This window comes from Sorex fumeus, unplaced genomic scaffold (assembly GCF_029834395.1).
Source record: "Sorex fumeus unplaced genomic scaffold, SorFum_2.1 ptg000141l, whole genome shotgun sequence".
Lineage (NCBI taxonomy): Eukaryota > Metazoa > Chordata > Mammalia > Eulipotyphla > Soricidae > Sorex > Sorex fumeus.
Genome location: NW_026606198.1, coordinates 962,645 through 979,769, shown reverse-complemented (window position 1 = coordinate 979,769; position 17,125 = coordinate 962,645). Strand labels below are relative to the sequence as shown.

At 50.3% G+C, this 17,125-nt stretch overlaps 1 protein-coding gene across 1 annotated transcript in view; it reads left to right on the top strand.

Annotated features, from left to right (window-relative positions):
- LOC130015911 (tensin-3-like) overlaps positions 1 to 17,125 on the top strand; it is a 264,718-nt gene that overhangs the window by 131,620 nt on the left and 115,973 nt on the right. The window contains exons 7-12 of the mRNA XM_056106653.1: positions 1,499 to 1,621; positions 3,420 to 3,484; positions 6,084 to 6,167; positions 10,247 to 10,359; positions 10,585 to 10,645; positions 11,624 to 11,699. Coding sequence (XP_055962628.1) covers positions 1,499 to 1,621; positions 3,420 to 3,484; positions 6,084 to 6,167; positions 10,247 to 10,359; positions 10,585 to 10,645; positions 11,624 to 11,699 — 522 coding nt within the window. The remainder of the gene's footprint in view (positions 1 to 1,498; positions 1,622 to 3,419; positions 3,485 to 6,083; positions 6,168 to 10,246; positions 10,360 to 10,584; positions 10,646 to 11,623; positions 11,700 to 17,125) is intronic.

Sequence of the window (17,125 nt, the reverse complement as noted above, 5' to 3'; positions counted from 1 at the left end):
ATGACTCATGTCAGTCACACTGACCTCCTCTCACATGACTCATGTCAGACACATTGAGCTTCTCTCAGACATGACTATGTCAGTCACACTGAGCTTCTCTCACATGACTCATGTCAGTCACACTGACCTCCTCTCACGTGACTCATGTCAGACACATTGAGCTTCTCTCAGACATGACTATGTCAGTCACACTGAGCTCCTCTCACATGACTCATGTCAGTCACACTGAGCTCCTCTCACATGACTCATGTCAGTCACACTGACCTCCTCTCACATGACTCATGTCAGACACATTGAGCTTCTCTCAGACATGACTATGTCAGTCACACTGAGCTCCTCTCACATGACTTGTGTCAGTCACAGTGAGCTCCTCTCACACGACTCATGTCAGACACACTGAGCTCCTCTCACATGACTTGTGTCAGTCACACTGAGCTCCTCTCACATGACTCACGTCAGACACACTGAGCTTCTCTAACATGACTCATGTCAGACCCACTGAACTCCTCACATGATTCATGTCAGTCACACTGAGCTTCTCTCACACGTGACTTATGTCAGACACACTGAGCTCCACTCACATGACTTATGTCAGTCACACTGAGCTTTTCTCACACATGACTCATGTCAGTCACACATGACTCATTTCAGACCCACTGAGCTCGCTCACACATGACTCATGTCAAACACACTGAATCCTCTAACATGCCTGACTCATATCTGACACAATAAGCTCCTATCACACACACGACTCATGTCAGACCCACAGAGCTCATGTCACACCTGACTCATTTCAGAGCCATTGAGGTCTTCTCACACATGACTCATGTCAGACCCACTGAGCTCCTCTCACATGACTCATGTCAGACCCACTGAGGTCCTCTATATGGAACTCATGTCGGACTCAGTGAGCCCTCTCACACATGATTCATCAGACCCACTGAGCTCCTCACATGTGCTATGACTCATCAGACCCACTGAGCTCCTCTCCCACATGACTCATGTCAGATCTGTGAGCTCTTCAGCACAGCACAGAATTCTCTCTGTGATGTGCTGTGATCAGTGTTGAAGGTTCTCCCAGAAGATGTTTGTTCTAGACACGTGCCCTCTGGCTGCTCCCAGATGCTTCCTGGGCATGCCTTCTGCATTTCTCCAAACTGTGATTGCGTCTTTTAAGAGGAATTTGGCAGCAACTATGGCCAAGAATTTCTGTCTCATTTTGCCTGGTTTCAACATCCCCAAGTCTTTTTTCCCATTAGCAGTTTCTTGCTGCTCTTTATAGAATCCAGAATACCAGGGACAGAGATCTCTGGGGCATTAAAATATGTCATGCTGTTCTTTCCAGTAAAGAATCCTGGGAATTTCCACTCAGGTCTAAAAGAGCAACAGAGTATAATTTTTTTAAATCATCAGCTAAAATGTATTTGTAAATTTTTAAAAAAGATCAATGTGAGTGGCCTCAGAGAAGAAAACTCAGCTGCCTCCTCTGTCTTAGCAGATTCTGGACGTGGGCTGGCCTGAGCTGCATGCACCCCCCTTGGACAAAGTGTGTAGCATCTGCAAGGCCCAGGAGTCATGGCTGAACAGTGACCCCCAGCATGTTGTGGTCATTCACTGCAGGGTAAGTGCTGCGCATTCCCCAGTATTGGAGTCCTCAGGCACTTGTGATTGTGCCACAGGCCTTGTAGTATAGCCAGATGTTTATAGTCGCCCTCAAGGAGAGAAAAGTACACCCCTCTCCCCAAACCTGCAGAACTGATCTGACTAAGGCCCATGGGTGCGTGGCTTTAGAAGCTAAGGGAGGGTACTAGGGGGAGTGAACCCTTTGGTTCATTTTTGCTTATTTTTCACAGAAATACTTTTTAAAATTGTGAGGGGTCTTTCAGAGGTCTGGAGAGGTTGCAGATCTTGGAAGTCTGGGGTACTTCTAATTATAGTTCGGCTAGCAGGTAATGGCTCAGTTTGAGTGCTCAGGGGTGCAAGGCTGGGACTCCTGAGGCATCCCAGCAGCGCTCAGGCCTTCCGCAGTGACACCAGTGCTGAGGACAGAACAGGGTCGGCTTATGCAAACATTTGCCCCTATGTTACCTCCCTGTCTCCAGAAAAAATTTTTCGTCAGAAAGAGAAGAGCACTTGCTATGGAGGCAGGCATGGACCCTTCTCAGCTCTCAGTCAGGGAGGACGAAGCGGGGGCTGTTGCAGTGAACACTCGCTGCTCTCCAAGTGGGCTGGCTTGACAGGACCTGAGAGGAAACATGAGTGCCTGGAGGTCAGCGTGCAGAAGAAATTCAGGCAGAGCTGCTATCAGCAGCTGTTCGACCCTGTGTGTGCCCGAGAGTCAGGGAGCTGAGAAGTGAAGTTCACGGTAGAGAAGACTCCTGGTCACGTCCACACGCTGTATGCCTGTCAGAAGTTCTGATGCTCAGGTGTCCAGTTCCGAGAGTCTACCTGGGATTCCTCTTGTTGGTACCCCTACCACCTCCAGTCACGTATTGGCTGGAATAGCGGCTCTTCACTTTCCTGAAAAGAACCACGCGGGTTAGTGGTTTGGGGGTTACACAGCACAGGGATGCCTGCTGATCACTAGGACAGCAGCATTAGGAAGCCTGATGGTCAGTTTAGGGGCCTCGTGGTCTTGTTGAAACTGATTCTACCTGATTGTAAGACTGTAGCCCATGCTACCCATAAACAAAAGCATGTGCATGTTCCAGTCGGACCTTTAGGACACTGAAACATTAGTTTTGTAATTTTCTTGTGTCATGGAATTTTATTTTTCACTTTCTCTAGTTATACTAAAGCATAAAAATCACTTTTGCGGATACAGGTGTTGAGCAAAAGTGTCTCATGGGCTGTGGTTTACTGCCTGCTATTAGGAACTGTAGCAGAATGTTCTAGACAGCACTAGTTCCTGGTCCTGGGTGGAGGCAGCCTGTGGTTTAGCTAATGCCTCCAAGCAGCTCTTTTTTGCTGAAGGTGTTTGCCTGCGATCCCAGTGGGGCTGCTCTGTCTGGGCTGTGTGTTTGACACCTTGATCAATGGGCCGCACTGCTCTCAGCCTTCTGGATGCGGTTTCCTTGTATTCGGCCTTTCTCTGCTCTGGGCAAACTCCCCGAGCCATTAACCCTCTAAGGGTCATGCAAGTCTCATCTAGGTTACTAGGCCAATTACGTTAATTTCTGGCCTCACTGGTGAACTGTGAGTTGAACCATCCTCATCTCTGCGCAGACCTTTCCTGGGGGCATCGGCAGTCTCCCTGGGTCGCTCTGCTCCTGCTGTGGGCATTTGCTCTGGCACGGTAGTGCTGGTTTTCCTCTAGAGCAGATTCTGTGTTACACCCCCAGTAACTGAGCACTTCCTGTTCTGATTGCATCTCTGTTGGAACATTCCTGAGAAATTGCTTCCTCTTTTGTCTCCTGCAGGGTGGAAAGGGACGCATTGGAGTGGTCATATCGTCCTATATGCATTTCACCAACGTCTCGGCCAGGTAGGACAGAGGCACTGCCTGCACTGGGCCCTGGGAAGCTCTAGGCCTGGTGGAACTCCTGGAGGTGGGACTCGGCAGCCCCATGTCCTCAGTGCCTGGATCCCATTTTCAACCAAGGCTTCATCCTATTGAGAAAGACATTTTCCTGGTTGTGCCAATATATTTGATTTATGCTAAAGACTCCTAGGGAGGCATGCAAACAGTGAGTGTTGATACCAACAAAAACAATAGGGATGAATGGCACCTTTCTTAAAGGCAGGAACTACACTGCATCCCTCATCAGGTCATACCCTGTGAACAGGAATGGCTGCAGACTCTGCCCGCTTTGGGCCTTCGAGAAGACCATGCTTCCGTTCATTTCTTCCCGCAGTCCTACCACATAACCTGGGTCTGGTGTCCTGGCTCTCACTTTACAGATGAGGAAACCAAAATGCCCAGAAGTCAGGCCACTCTCTGTTGAGCTGGAAGTAAGGTCTGGCCTGGTTCTCAGGAGGTGGAAGAGGAGGCACGGGTTGTAAGGTACCACCATGGGGGTGTTGGACCCCCAGCCGGCAGCGTGCCTATGGGCCTGCAAGGGCAGGTGCCAGGAGACCATCAAGAAACGCAGCCGCAAGCCAGCCCCCCGGCAAAGCAGGCAATAAAGGCTGTGCCTCCTTAGACTTCGCAGCACATACCTCCACTCATGCCGAATCCTCTTAAAAATATCATTCTTTATGTGCCTTAATTTGCATGAGCCCTCTCGTTTCAATGGCCACTTTGTGAAGCATGAAACGCTCCATTCTGAGGAAATACAAGCGTATTCATATTAGCTGACAAATCCTCTCCTTTCTACCATTAAGGAGTGAAATCTGACTTTTCCAATGTTTTCTCTGGAAACAAATTGGGGTTCTTTTGCATGCCAGGGAGGAAACTGAACCCCCAGTAAAAATCAGATCCCTGCTTAGTGATAATAAGCATCTGTGTATGTGCCAGACAGATCATACTCCTGGTCACATCAGGCTCCTCAGTTGAGTGAAAGACGTTTGTTGAGGCAGCGTGTTTGCCTGGGGAGTCTGAGGGGAGAGTGGTTTCCATTCTGCAGGTGACAGTGTAGCTTTGTTCTGCATGGTCTGGAAGGCCCTGGCATTGGGTGGGGTGGAGGGTGAGGGCCTTGTTCATTTGGGCACTTCTCCAGGCCTCTCATTGGCTGAATGATCAGTACAGGTCTCAGTTGCTCTTATCTGGCAGTTCTGTGCCCCCTTCTCAGTCTTGGGGTCCCCATGTGGGATGGGGAATGACAGACTCCCTCTGGGGGATCTGTGTGATTCAGGGTAGCAGTGTAGGGCAGTCCCTTAGAGCAGTGCTGCCAGTTCTGAAGAGTAAGAAGTACTTTCCATAAAGTGGGTCCTTGGCAGTTCGACTCTCAGAATCACATGCTTTTCAGATATTTCTCCACCATGGTTACTGTGGCTGCAAGAAAGAGTGAGTTCTGTGCAATGTTTTTAGTTACGAACGTGAATATTATGATTTCAGTGTCTGTTGTGTTCCGTATCTTGGCTTCCAGCATTGATTAAGAAGTTTGGTTGCTCCTTTCGATTCTCTTCTCTCAAGCCAAGTGGTGACGCTCTCAGGCTTTTTGAGTCATTTCCTCCCCATCTCCTTCAGTGCTACCCCAGGAAGCAACGTACTGGCCTAGTTCTCAGCACGGAATCATACAACTTAGCTTGCTGCCTGTTGAGTGATGCTCCAGCTCTCTCTTTGCCACCATGCCCCTTGTTTAGACAGATACGAGTGGCAAATTATCCCTCTGAAAGGGTGTAGACTGGTGCTGAGAAATAGATACTGGTGGAGGGATGGGTGTTGAAATACTGTATGACTGAAACCCAATCATGAACAACTTTGTAAAAAAAAATAATAAAAGGTGTAGAGTGGCACTTTTCCTTTTCTGGAGGGGTCCATCCCCATTCCTAATTTTAGGGGAATCTGGGGCTTAGGTAAGTCTTGCCAACCCCTAGACTTTTGGCCAAGAGCCCGGTCAGAAAAATCTGGTGTGGGCATTCTGAAGATTCTTTTGAGAACACTGGAGGGCAGTGCAGAGCTGATTAGTGTCCCATGGACTCTGGGAAAGCAGGGCTGCTTGTGGTGGTCACTTAGAGACAAAGCAGCCAGCTCTCTGGCCTGTGTCTGCTTCTCTATGGGTGGTCATGTTCTCTGCTGAGCTTCCAGACTTGCCTTGTGGACTGTCCGTGATGACATTGCTCATATACTCGGGGCCTGGTGCTTGGGTTCCCATATGTCACCATGCGCCACCACCTGAGTCCACCTTTGGGAAGACACAAGTGGCCAGTTCTCTTAGGTGTTTGAGGGGTATTCCTGAGTGCCATGCCTGAGATGAACTCCTGGGGGTGCTTGACCTGGCATATGATGCTTGCACAGTGGATTGAACTTATTCCTGAGTGGGTCAGTGAGGCCCAGGGGCTGAAGTCTGTGTCACAACATGTGGGCAGAGTCAAGCTCATGGGCGCTGCTCACTCAGAACTGGCACAGGACTGGAGGCATTCTGCAGAACTAACATTCTCTCTCTCTTTCTCTCTCTTCCCCCCATTTCCCATCTCCCCAGTGCTGACCAGGCTCTGGACAGATTTGCAATGAAGAAGTTCTATGATGATAAAGTTTCAATGCTGATGCAGCCTTCCCAGAAACGGTATGTGTCTGTCTGAGCCAGTGTGAATAGAGTCTGAGGCGATTTCAAACACAGGGACAAGGAAGATGGGAGTGGGGAGGGGAAGGACTGAAGGGGGGTCGGGAATCCTGGTGTATCTGAAGGGGAGTCAGCCTGTGCCTGTCAGGCATAGTTCTTTAAGCCAGTATTACCTCAATAACAGTATAATAAATGAAAATGTAGGCAAAGGAGAGTTCTCTCTGCTGGGCAGTGGAAAACAGGGTATGCGACTTGTTGGTGTGCAAAGATATCTCCTTTGAGTGCTGAAAGCTTCACCCTGTGTGATCTAAATGGGGGACCCAGAACTCCCTCCTGGGCTGAGCTGTTGGGCTTCTGTCGTTTTCCTGACTTATCAAGCTGGTTTCTGCTTGATAGGGTCAGTGAGCTGGGCCTGACTGGACTGGTGACGGGAGACATGGTCAGTGCACTGGGCCTGGCTGAACTGCAGGCTAACAGTTCAGTGGGCAAGGTGGTCTCTGCCATAGACCACTGGCAACAGGAAATTCAAACATGGTCCTTTTCCTGTAAAGTGTGTGTGTGTGTGTGTGTGTGTGTGTGTGTGTGTGTGTGTGTATTAGGGGGTGGGCATACCCAGTGATACTTAGGGGTTATTCCTATTTTAGTGTTTGGGGAGCCATTTGGTGGCAGGAATGAAACCCAAGGCCTCCTGCATGTCACCCATGCTCCTCGGACTTTTGAACTGTCTCTCCATCCCTCTGAAATGCTTGTTAGACACACAGGTTCCTGGGGGACCATCTGCTGCACACCACCTTGCAGCACTTGGACCTGGAAGTCTTGCATTCACTCTAACTTCCATCCCTTCCACACCCCTTTCCCTTCTGCATGCAATAGCCCATGAAGATACTGTGAAAGGATGTGGGGGCACAGATCTCCTCCTCTAGCTTTCTCTACACCCACTATGTGGGGAAGAGTTTGTGAAAAGTTCAGGGAATGGCAGTGAGAATGTCCCTAGCATCCTCCTTCCCTGTAGTTGGTGACCTATGTACCCATGCGCACCACTTATTGTGCTTACTCTAAACAAGCAGCAGGAATTTGCACAAGATGAGCCAAGGCAATTCCCAAGGTAGTTTTCCATTGTGGAGACCAGTAGCTCTGCCTGGATCTAGCAGTTTCTCCAGTGCCAGGGGGTTTTGACCAGCAGATTCCTGCTTTTGAATCTAGAAGGTGGGTTAAGGGTGTGTTTAGTTGGGAACCGGGTCTCCTGACTAAGAGATTTCAAGAACCAGCCATGTTTCTTCCTTCTGTCCAGGGTGTTTCCAGTGTTCAGGTTTGTTTGCCTTGAGATGGAATGTGTTGATGTAGGACTGTGTATCTGAGCCTGGCCATGCCCCTCTGGGAGCAGCAGACCTCATCGGCATGGGAGTCATGTGGAAAAAACCCAGCATTTTATTTGTATTACAGTTGAACAGCCTCTTGTTCTGTTATGAATTATTGTCATTTCTCTGAACAGTTTCCAGAGTGTGACATTCTGACAAGTCCCTGCAGAAGATGAACATAAACTAGGATGTTTACATTTAAATTGCTCAGCACATAATATGAAAATACCTATATTGCTTTTTTGTTTGAATTTAATTTAATTTTTAGAAATTTATTTATTTGGGATCCACACTTGACTTTGGTCTGGGGCTACTCCTGGCTCTTCAGTCAGGGATCACTCCTGGTGGTGCTCAGGGGCCCATATGGGATGCTGGGGATTGAACCCAGGGTGGCTGTGTGCAAGGCCAGTGCCCTCCATGCTGTACAACTTTGTTGTTATGCCTGGCAAGCTCCCCGTGACGTATTTGATATGCTAAACACAGTAACAATTGTCACAATGGAGATGTTACTGGACCCTCTCGAGCAAATCGATGAATAACAGGAGGACAGTGACAGTGATTATTATTAATTGCTACAGATTCTTAGTAGAATCTAAAAATTGAAAAAGAGAACTGAAGTCCTCTCTGTAACCTTTCATGATCCACAGTTCTCACATCTTAACCAACCTTGGACTGAAGGACTCTGCGTGAGCTCGTATTTGGGGCCACACACAGTGCTGTGACAGTCTGTGTCCAAAATGCCCCAGGATCCCTGGGGACTGATTTAGAGCTAAGATTCAGAAGTTATTCAGACTCTACCTCACAGTAAGAGGGACTTCATTAGCTTGGTGCCCATAGTCCCTGAGATCAGAGCTGAGCAATGACCCTCCCTCTGTTCCTGCACAGAGTCAGTTCTGGATTTACCAGGAGGAGGCAGAGCAGGAAGGAGGGTTCTCATGCACTTCTTTTTTGTTTGTTTTTGGGCTACACTCAGCAGTGCTCAGGGCTTACTCCTGGCTCTGTGTTCAGGGAATGAACCCGGGTCGGCCGTGGGCAAGGCAAAGGCCCTATCCACTATGCTATCTCTGTGGCTCCACTATGTCTCACTCTTAAAGCCACAGCACAGTTGATCTATGGTCGCACCTTCAACAATGGCTTCTTTCTAGCAGATGGAACTGTGGCAGGGGACAGACACGAGTTCTTTGCCCCAAACAAGCCCTGGATTATAACTCATGACAGTGTTGTAGAGGTTCCGTGACTTTAACTTTGATAAGCAATGAGAAAAAAAAATATTTTTGTAGCCATAGTTTGTCATCAGCATTATAGAAGTTATGAATAACACTATCTTATGATAGACCTCCTTTGCTCTGCTACTTTTTCTCCATGCCCCAAGCATTGAGACAACAGCACAGATTGTGGGTCTCATCACTGAGGTTAGTGTGGGAAAGGTACTGGCTTTCTCTGGTACTGCCAGGAGCTCAGAGAGCCAGGTGGGAGCTCTCCCAGTGCTCATGGGGCTGAGAGAGACCATCTGGACATGCCGCTTCAGTTAATTTCATGAAGGTCAGGGTGTTTCTCAGATCTAAACATCTCAAAATCCCCCCCAACGTTATACATTCTTTGCTTTTTGATATTTCTGTAAGTTTTGACACGATATTTAATTGGGATCCGAGTTTGTGATGAACCCCTTGAACGTGGGGCCACGAGGCAGCCTTGGGAGCTGTCCAGATTCTCTTCTGGTGCCTGGGCTGTTTCAGGAGTATAAACAGGTTTCCTGTGCCCTGCTGGGGTGCTCCATCCTGAATGTCCTTTTGCCCAGGCCTGCCTAGTAGACATGAGGATCAGGACTTTTTTCTCACTCAGGGAGCCTTCCAGCCATGACCAGTGATGTTGCTCTGGCGTAGCCTTTGATGGCGTCCATAGGCGTTTTCCACAGAGAGCTCCTTACTGTCCCTCACATCCCTCCAGCAGTGCGCCACTGCTGTGGTCTGTCATCGTGCTGTCCAGGCCAGGGCAGGGAGCACAGAAGGCTCTTTGGCAAGCCTTGTCTTTCCAGTAGGGGCCCCTGCTGCGGGACAGGGCAGCACCTGATTCCATATGTATCTTGGAGGGGAAACTTAAGAGTTATAGGGCGAGATGTGCCTTTAGGATAGTCCTTTGACTTACCAAAGTCACGTTTTCACATGGAACTTTGAATATTAAGGGTTTGGGGGAGATTTAAGCTTATGCCAAGTAAAAAATTTTTATGAACAGGGAGTTTTAGAGAAACTACGGATGTAAAAATTCTGCCTTGGTGAATGGCTGCATCCTGTGGATTAGGTACAGAAATGGCATCTGGTTTTGTGTTAGTTCCCTGACATTCGAAAGCTTGATATTTAAAATTTATTTGCTAGTTGCGATGGAGCATGGAAAACATCATCCCCAGGGAGAGTGTTTCCTGCAAAGAAAGAAAAGATATCTGTGGGAAAAATCGTGATGCTGTTGGAAAAACTGCTTTTAATCCGCAGCTTTGTTGAGTCAGCTCTTCTTTGACAGACTATTGGGATGGTCTTAGGGGTGTCTTGATATTCATTCATTCATTCACTCATTGGTTCATTTATTCATTCCTGTACACATGGGTTGGGGTGTGAAGTGCAGATCTGCTGGGGGTCTTGCGTGCCTCTGGGAGTCACGGGTGCCAAGACGCATGTCCTCAGCCTCGCGGCAGAGAGCCCCATGGAGCTCTGAGTGGGTTGTCTCTTGCAGATACGTTCAGTTTCTCAGCGGGCTCCTGTCAGGAGTGGTGAAAATGAACGCCTCACCCCTGTTCCTGCACTTCGCCGTCCTCCACGGCACCCCCAACTTTGACACGGGTGGAGGTGAGTCTTCCACAGGGCGTGGCTTGTGGCCTCCCTTCCTCCCCAGCCTGGCCACTGGACAGAGCCGTTGTAGGTGGTGGGTCTGCCTGCACAGTGAGGGGTCAGCGAGGAGTTACACAGCCCTCCCCAGGAGCCTGCCTCCACCCCCTCAAGGCTGCCGCAGGCATCTGTCTTGAGGCCCTTTCCTCTCTGCATGTCACATCTTCATGCTCTGCTGTCTTGCAGTGTGCCGGCCCTTCCTGAAGCTCTACCAAGCCATGCGTCCTGTGTACACGTCGGGCATCTAGTAAGTCTGCTTTCCTGGGGCTTGGTGGGGCGGGGGGTTGGGAATGGGAAGCAGGGCTGAGGCAGGTTCTGTCAGGCATGAGTGCTGGCCCCTGGAGGGGACAGGGGCTGTGTCAGATTTGGGCAAAGTATGATGACAGGTTTTTTTGTTTCGGTTCAGTTTTGGTGCCATACCCAGTCGTACTTGGCTGACTCCTGCTCTTGTGCTCAGGAATCACTGCTGGTGATGGATCTGTGGTGGATCAAACTCAGATCGTCACCTGCTCCACTGTCTCTCCAGCTCTGTGATGAGATTGTTTTAGTTTTCTTTTCTCTCTACTTTATTTTATGTATTTAGTTTTCTTGGGCCACATCTTGCTGTGCTCAGGGCTTATTCCTGGCTCTGCACCCAGGGATCATCCTGGCAGTCTCAGGAGAACATACGGGGTGCTGGGGATCAAACTGAGGTCAGTCCTGTACAAGGCGAGCACCTCTCCACTGGACCGTTGCTGCAGACTCAGGTTCTCCTGAGTTTTGCATTGCAGGCACACAACTTCAGGATTTGTATTAATTTCTGGCCTTTGGGGTTTAGGTAGAGTTTTATGACATCATTCAAAATAGGTACAGGTTTTTAAAAAGGTTTGCGTCCAGCCCAGATGAGCCAACGTCGTGTTCTGGACTTTGCGGTGGCCCAGCACCCCTGGACCGTGGCATGCATGCTGTGCTTTATTGGCTGCTGGCATCCGGTGCCACAGCCTGCCTCTGTGCTGCCCAAGCCGCTCTCTCATCCGATGTGGCTCCAGGACCTGGCCTGACCCGCTGACCTTTTTGTACCGTTTTGCCTCATTTCTATACTTTCCACCTTAGCCGCTGGTTCATGAGCCTGTGGGATAGTTTGTGGGATTTCTGAGTTTTCGGTGTCAGATTATTTTTCTGAATCTGTTTTTTCTGAATGTAAGGTGAAATTGTATAATGATGTCCCTTCTTGTTTATCCGAAAGCACTATTGGCCCAGAACACCAAAACAGGATCTTCATCGCCATAGAACCGGCCCAGCTCCTGAAAGGAGACATCATGGTGAGTGTTTGTCTCTGTGCCCCAGAAATGCCAGGTCACAAAAGGAAAATGCAGTGTCCTCTTAAAATAATATTGCACTCCAAGAGACAAAGCCAGAGGGAAGAATACAAAAGCAGCTTTTGCCTTCACGTGATTGGTGATTTCCTGAGCAAAGTTATTTTAGTAAAAGGGATAGAACAAAGAACAAATTGTCATAGCCACTTACTTTCCATACCCTCAAAATTGTCCCAGCTCAGCCTCTGTGCCTCTGAGGCTTCTCTTCTCTGACCGTGGTGTAAATCTTCACAGTAGCACAGGCTTCCAGGATGTAGTTCTAGCTGTAAACACCTGCTTATCATTAGGCACTAAAGTGTGAAGCGCGGATGGTCTCTTGCAGCTTGGTTAGTGCCCCAAACAGTAATTTCTGCAGGTGATTCCGGTTCTTGGGTGTATTGGTTCTTCACTGTTACATTTTTCACCTCTTACCTACCTTCAAGTCAGGTAAACGCTAAAATAACACCTGGATGAATATCCAAATTGCACCTGCGGCAAAACCTAAAATAATTTTAGAAAGACCGGTCTCAAATAAGCAACACCTCGAAGCGTTGCTGTGGTTTCTGTGTGCTTCTGAGAGCCTCGGCCTCAGTGGCACCCTGCGTGTAACAAGAAGGGACAATGTTTTGAAACCTGGCTCAGTGTTATGGATGGTTCTTCCAGCAGTTTTGAGGATTTACATTTATTTCTCCTGAGTTTAGGGTTTTCACCATCTTTCTTAGTTGCTAGTGAACCTGCCACATCCTGAACCCACACAGAACCTGGGAGTTTCCTGGAGCATGGAGATTGCGGCTCTGACACCTAGCCTTCCAGGGACACTTTTACCTGCAGGGGTCTGTGCCCCTGTGCACTCTGGGGGCAGGGAGCAGAGTCTGCACGTCTCCACAATGGGCACAGAGGAGACAGCAGTATGACCAGCACTGAAACTGCCTGGACCTTGCCGTGTTAGGGTCTGCCAAGCACAGAGGGAAGAATACAAAAGTAGCCCTTGGCAGACATCAGCCTCTTCCACATTTGCAGCAAGTTCTCAGTGGGAAGGTTGTTTTCATCCCCTGTAGGTAGCTGAGGTGTAGGTGGCTAACACGTTTCCCAGGCCCTTGGAATGTGCTGCCTCCCAGGAAGAAGGGCCTGGAGGCTTCCGTGTTTTCCTTCTTGACTCTCTGCTGAGTCACTTGTGAACTAGTCTCCCCAGGAGCTCCTGAGTGAGGCCCTGGCTGTGCTCTTGGTGAGCACTGTGGGCTGACAGCAGCCCGGCTTAGAGGGCTTGATCCCGCACACCAACCTCACGCGCTGGCACTGGGATCCACTTCCCGAGTGGAGAACAGGAAAGCAGGGCTCAAAGGCCCTAGACTGGTGGGAAGGCACTGGACCCTCTGCTTCCCAGGGCATTGTCTCGGGTGTGGGAGACAGGGAGGGTTCAGCATCTCCGGCATGGGTTCCCCACTCGCAGACGGAGGTGAGTAGTTATGGCTAGTCCTTTGCGATGACCCTTGGGGAGGGATTGAAAAACTAATGAGGATGGATTGAAAAACCCATGCTGGCTGTGGCTCCTCACCTGTCTGCCCTTCTGGTAGTGACCACAGGGCCTTTCCTGAGTGAGGTGGCTGGCCAGAGCCCCAGTGGCTTCTCTTTTTCCGTTTTTCACTCTCCTCCCTCCCTCACCCGTCTTCACCCTATCGGTGTAGATATCTTTCAGCCCTGTTCATGTTTGCAGCTTTCTGAATGTCTGTGCTGGGTCCTAGATGAGGAAGGAAGGGAGGAAGGAGTAAAGCTTCCATTTTGGCAGAATCTCTGGTTTCTCCCATACCCGCACTGCCGGGATGTCAGATGCACTCAGCAGCCCATGGCTGGACTCCAGCTCTGAGCAGATGCTCTGGCGGCTGAGCCCTGGGTTGGGGTCCCCGCACTAAAGCACCCACGGAGCTTGGAGTTCATTGGGTTGAACAGACTGGCAGTGGTGGAAGCCACAGCTGTGATGGGCCTACACTAGCTTGACCTGGGGCAGGCCCCTCCTCTGGAACCCCTGCCCCCTTCCCCTGGGCCCCAGCTCCAGCACAGCCTCGCCCTGTGGCGGTTGAGGGCTGAGTGTGGGTCAGAGGAGGAGGCCTGAGTGTCAGTCAGCTGGAATGCTTTTCTTTTTTTTTTCTTCTCTCTCTCTCTCTCTTTCTCTCTCTCTTTTCTTTTTGGGTCACACCCAGCAATGCACAGGGGTTACTCCTGGCTCTGCACTCAGAAAGTACTCCTGGCGATGCTCGGGGGATCATATGGGATGCTGGGAATTGAACCTGGGTCTGCCGCATGCGAGGCAAACAGCCTACCTGCTGTGCTATTGCTCCAGCCCCGGACAGCTGGAATGTTTTTAACTAGGTGTGCAGGTAGGGGCAGCTGGAGAGGCCATGGGGGAAAGTGGTGGTTTGACCCTGGTTAAACAGGAGATGGTCAGGAATGGGGCGGGGCAGCTGAGAGAAGTTTGAGTGGGTGGAAGTGGTGTTCAGGCGAGCTTGAACTTGGCCTCTCTGCGTGCTGGGGCTGGAGCAGCCTGTTGGCAGGTGGCATGCTTGCTGGAGCCACATCCCTCTGGGTTGGGAAGGCACAGGCTCCTGTGTTTGTCTCTCTGGATGAAAGCATCTTCCCCCAGGGCACTCTTGGCTACATGAAATATGCCTGTCACCATGTGTTGGTGGCTCATGGTTGTCTTTGGCTCCTACGTAGACCCTCTCTGTGACCTTTCATTGGGTTGGCTGGGCTTCTCTGTGCAGGAGGCCTGAAGGGCAGTGATTGGTCCAGTCTTAGTAAACGTCCCCATGTCCAGCATTCTGAGGCATTGTGTGCCAAATATTTGGGGCAGACTTCCAGGGGGTGCATGTGATCAGATAGGAGAGGCCGGTGCAAGACTGGGGTGCTCAGTGGCAGGGCTCAGTGGCTCTTTGGTGCTCTGTGGAACCTCTAGAACAGTGCTGGATCCCCCAGGTGGTCCTGAACAGGCTGGAAGGCTCTGCAGACTCACAGAGGGGGGAGAGCAGAAAAATGAGCAAAGTGCCCAGAAGGATGGCCTGGGAGTCTTGAGTCGCTGGAAGGTGGGAGGTTTAGGAAGTAGAGAGGAAGAGGCTGGAAGTGGCCACACCAATCCCAGAGTACCAGAGACCCATCCCAGTGTGTCCTTGCTACTTGAGGTGAGTTGGAAGCAGCCTGGCAGGAACAGGAAGATTCTGGGTGGTTTATCGAGGTCCTGGAAGGTGAGAACTCAGGCAATAGACATCTGGAGAGTTGATGGGAGACTCTGGTCCAAGACTCTAGAAGACCCTGGTCCCTGAGTGTGCCGGCTTCTGGAGTGGTCTGTGCTCACCAGGAGAGAAGGTCTGTGAGGGTCCAGGACTCCGAGCACAGGTGCCCTTGGTGCTTTGCCCCCAGTGGTCTCCCAGTTTGTCTCCCCACCTGCCCTGCCCTCTAGACTTTCCCGAGGTCTCATCTGCTGGGCCCAAAAAGACTCCCATCCAGGCCCTTCTTGCTGCCTGCTCCCTCTTTCTTGGCGCATATGCCCAGCACTCTTGGCTATGGTCAGTATCCTCAGGGGAGAGGCAGAGAGTCCTGGATCTCTTTGTTTTGTTTGTTTTGGGGCTACACTTGGGGATGATCAGGGGTTTCTTCTGGCTCTGCCTTCCAAAATCACTCCTGGCAGTGCTCAGAGGATTGCCTGGGATCTGCTTTGGGTCGGCCAGGTGCAAGGCAAACCCTCTCCCGGCTGTTCTGTTGCTCTAGTCTGTGCCCAGTGTCTTTTCTCCTTGCTCATGGTAATGCTGCCCGGTCAGGCCACCTGCTGCCTTAGCTGGGGGAGGGCTGTGGCTGAGGCTGCACTGCAGGCCTGGTCAACACACCGCTAGGTCTCACCTCGAAGGCCTTGTGCCCCTGCGTACCTCCCAGAGCCTCTCCAGAGCTGGTAACCATCCTTGTAAGATGGGGCTTGAGGCTGATGAGAGCAGGCACCATGCCCAGGGCACCATCTTCATCTCTGCCCTCATGTGCCATCTGCATTATTTTCACCAATCACTGCCCTGCTTCCACTTGGTTACAGTTGCAAGTTCCAGGACTGAGGAAGGAATTCTGACCAGTGCCACTTCCCAGCAAATGAGCCCAGCTGGGCCTCCCGTGAAGGTTGTGCCTGGCTGTGGCCTCCTGGGCAAGTGAGTGCAGCTTGTGGTGATCCACAGACAAGGCTGTGGTCATCCTAGGCCCGTCTGCATGGAAGCGGAGCAGCCATGCAGGAGAACAGGCTGTGAGAGCACTGGGTTTCCCACGCGTGGTCTCTGTAGAGTTGCAGGGAACGCTTCTGGCCATGGGGCCTCTTTGTTTCCCTAAAATATTCAGTCACACAGTTCTAGTCTTTTCACAGGAAATACTTAACCTTGAAACCATCCCCCTTCGGCTCCTTTCTGCATTCCTAATAGAGTATTTTTAGGATTGTATTATTTATTTCTGCTTCCTGTATGTACCACTCATTTTTTATACACTCTACACTTATTTTCTTAATGTTATCAGCTGGAAGGAGGAAGATGTGGGCCATGACTGAGGAGGGCTGATTTTTCATCACACGGTATCGCTTTCCTGCTGCCATTCACAGAACGATGACTGAAGAGGCTCAGTTCAGTCACCTTCTCTAAGTCAAACTTTGAACTCTTATTTGTTTCCTAGGACAGCATCATGAAATACCATTGGCAGGTGCCGTAAATACCAGAAACCTATTTCTCCTCAGTTCTGGAGGCTGAGATCCTGCTAGCCTTGCCCACACCTGTCTCCTGACCTTCCTGTGGTGGACCCTTCTGTGTCCATGTCTTGACCTCCTCTTTAGTCAGGTTGAACCAGGATCCACCATAATAATCTCATTTTCCCCTATTCATCTTCTTTCAGGGTCTTGTCTTGAATAAATGCGTTCTCTCCAGATTGGTCCTTTTGATTTGTCAGCAACTTTTTTTCATTTTTGTTCCGTCTTCACACTCTGATCCTGAAGCAGGTAATTCCAGACCCAGTTACCACTGAGTTTAGGCTTCAGCCACTGAGTGACATGAGTGGCGACAGCTTGAGCTATGGAGTGACAGGACTGGGGACAGCGCTTGTACAAAGGACACTCGATGTGTTTGGGTATGCATAGAAGGACCCTTTCACAGTGGAGGGAGAACTGAGTGGAGTGTCAGAGGAGAGGTTTGGAGGCCGCACGACAAGCTTCGATGCTGCTGCCAGCACAACTCTTGCCTCTGGGGTTCCTCGGGTTGTTCAGCTCAGAATCCCAGGCTGTTGGTTCTAGCAAATGACTTACGGGATAGATGTGGACTCCTGACATGACATTGGCTGTGTCCCGGACCCTGCCTGCTCAGAGGAGCTCTGAGCTTCTGGTTTTG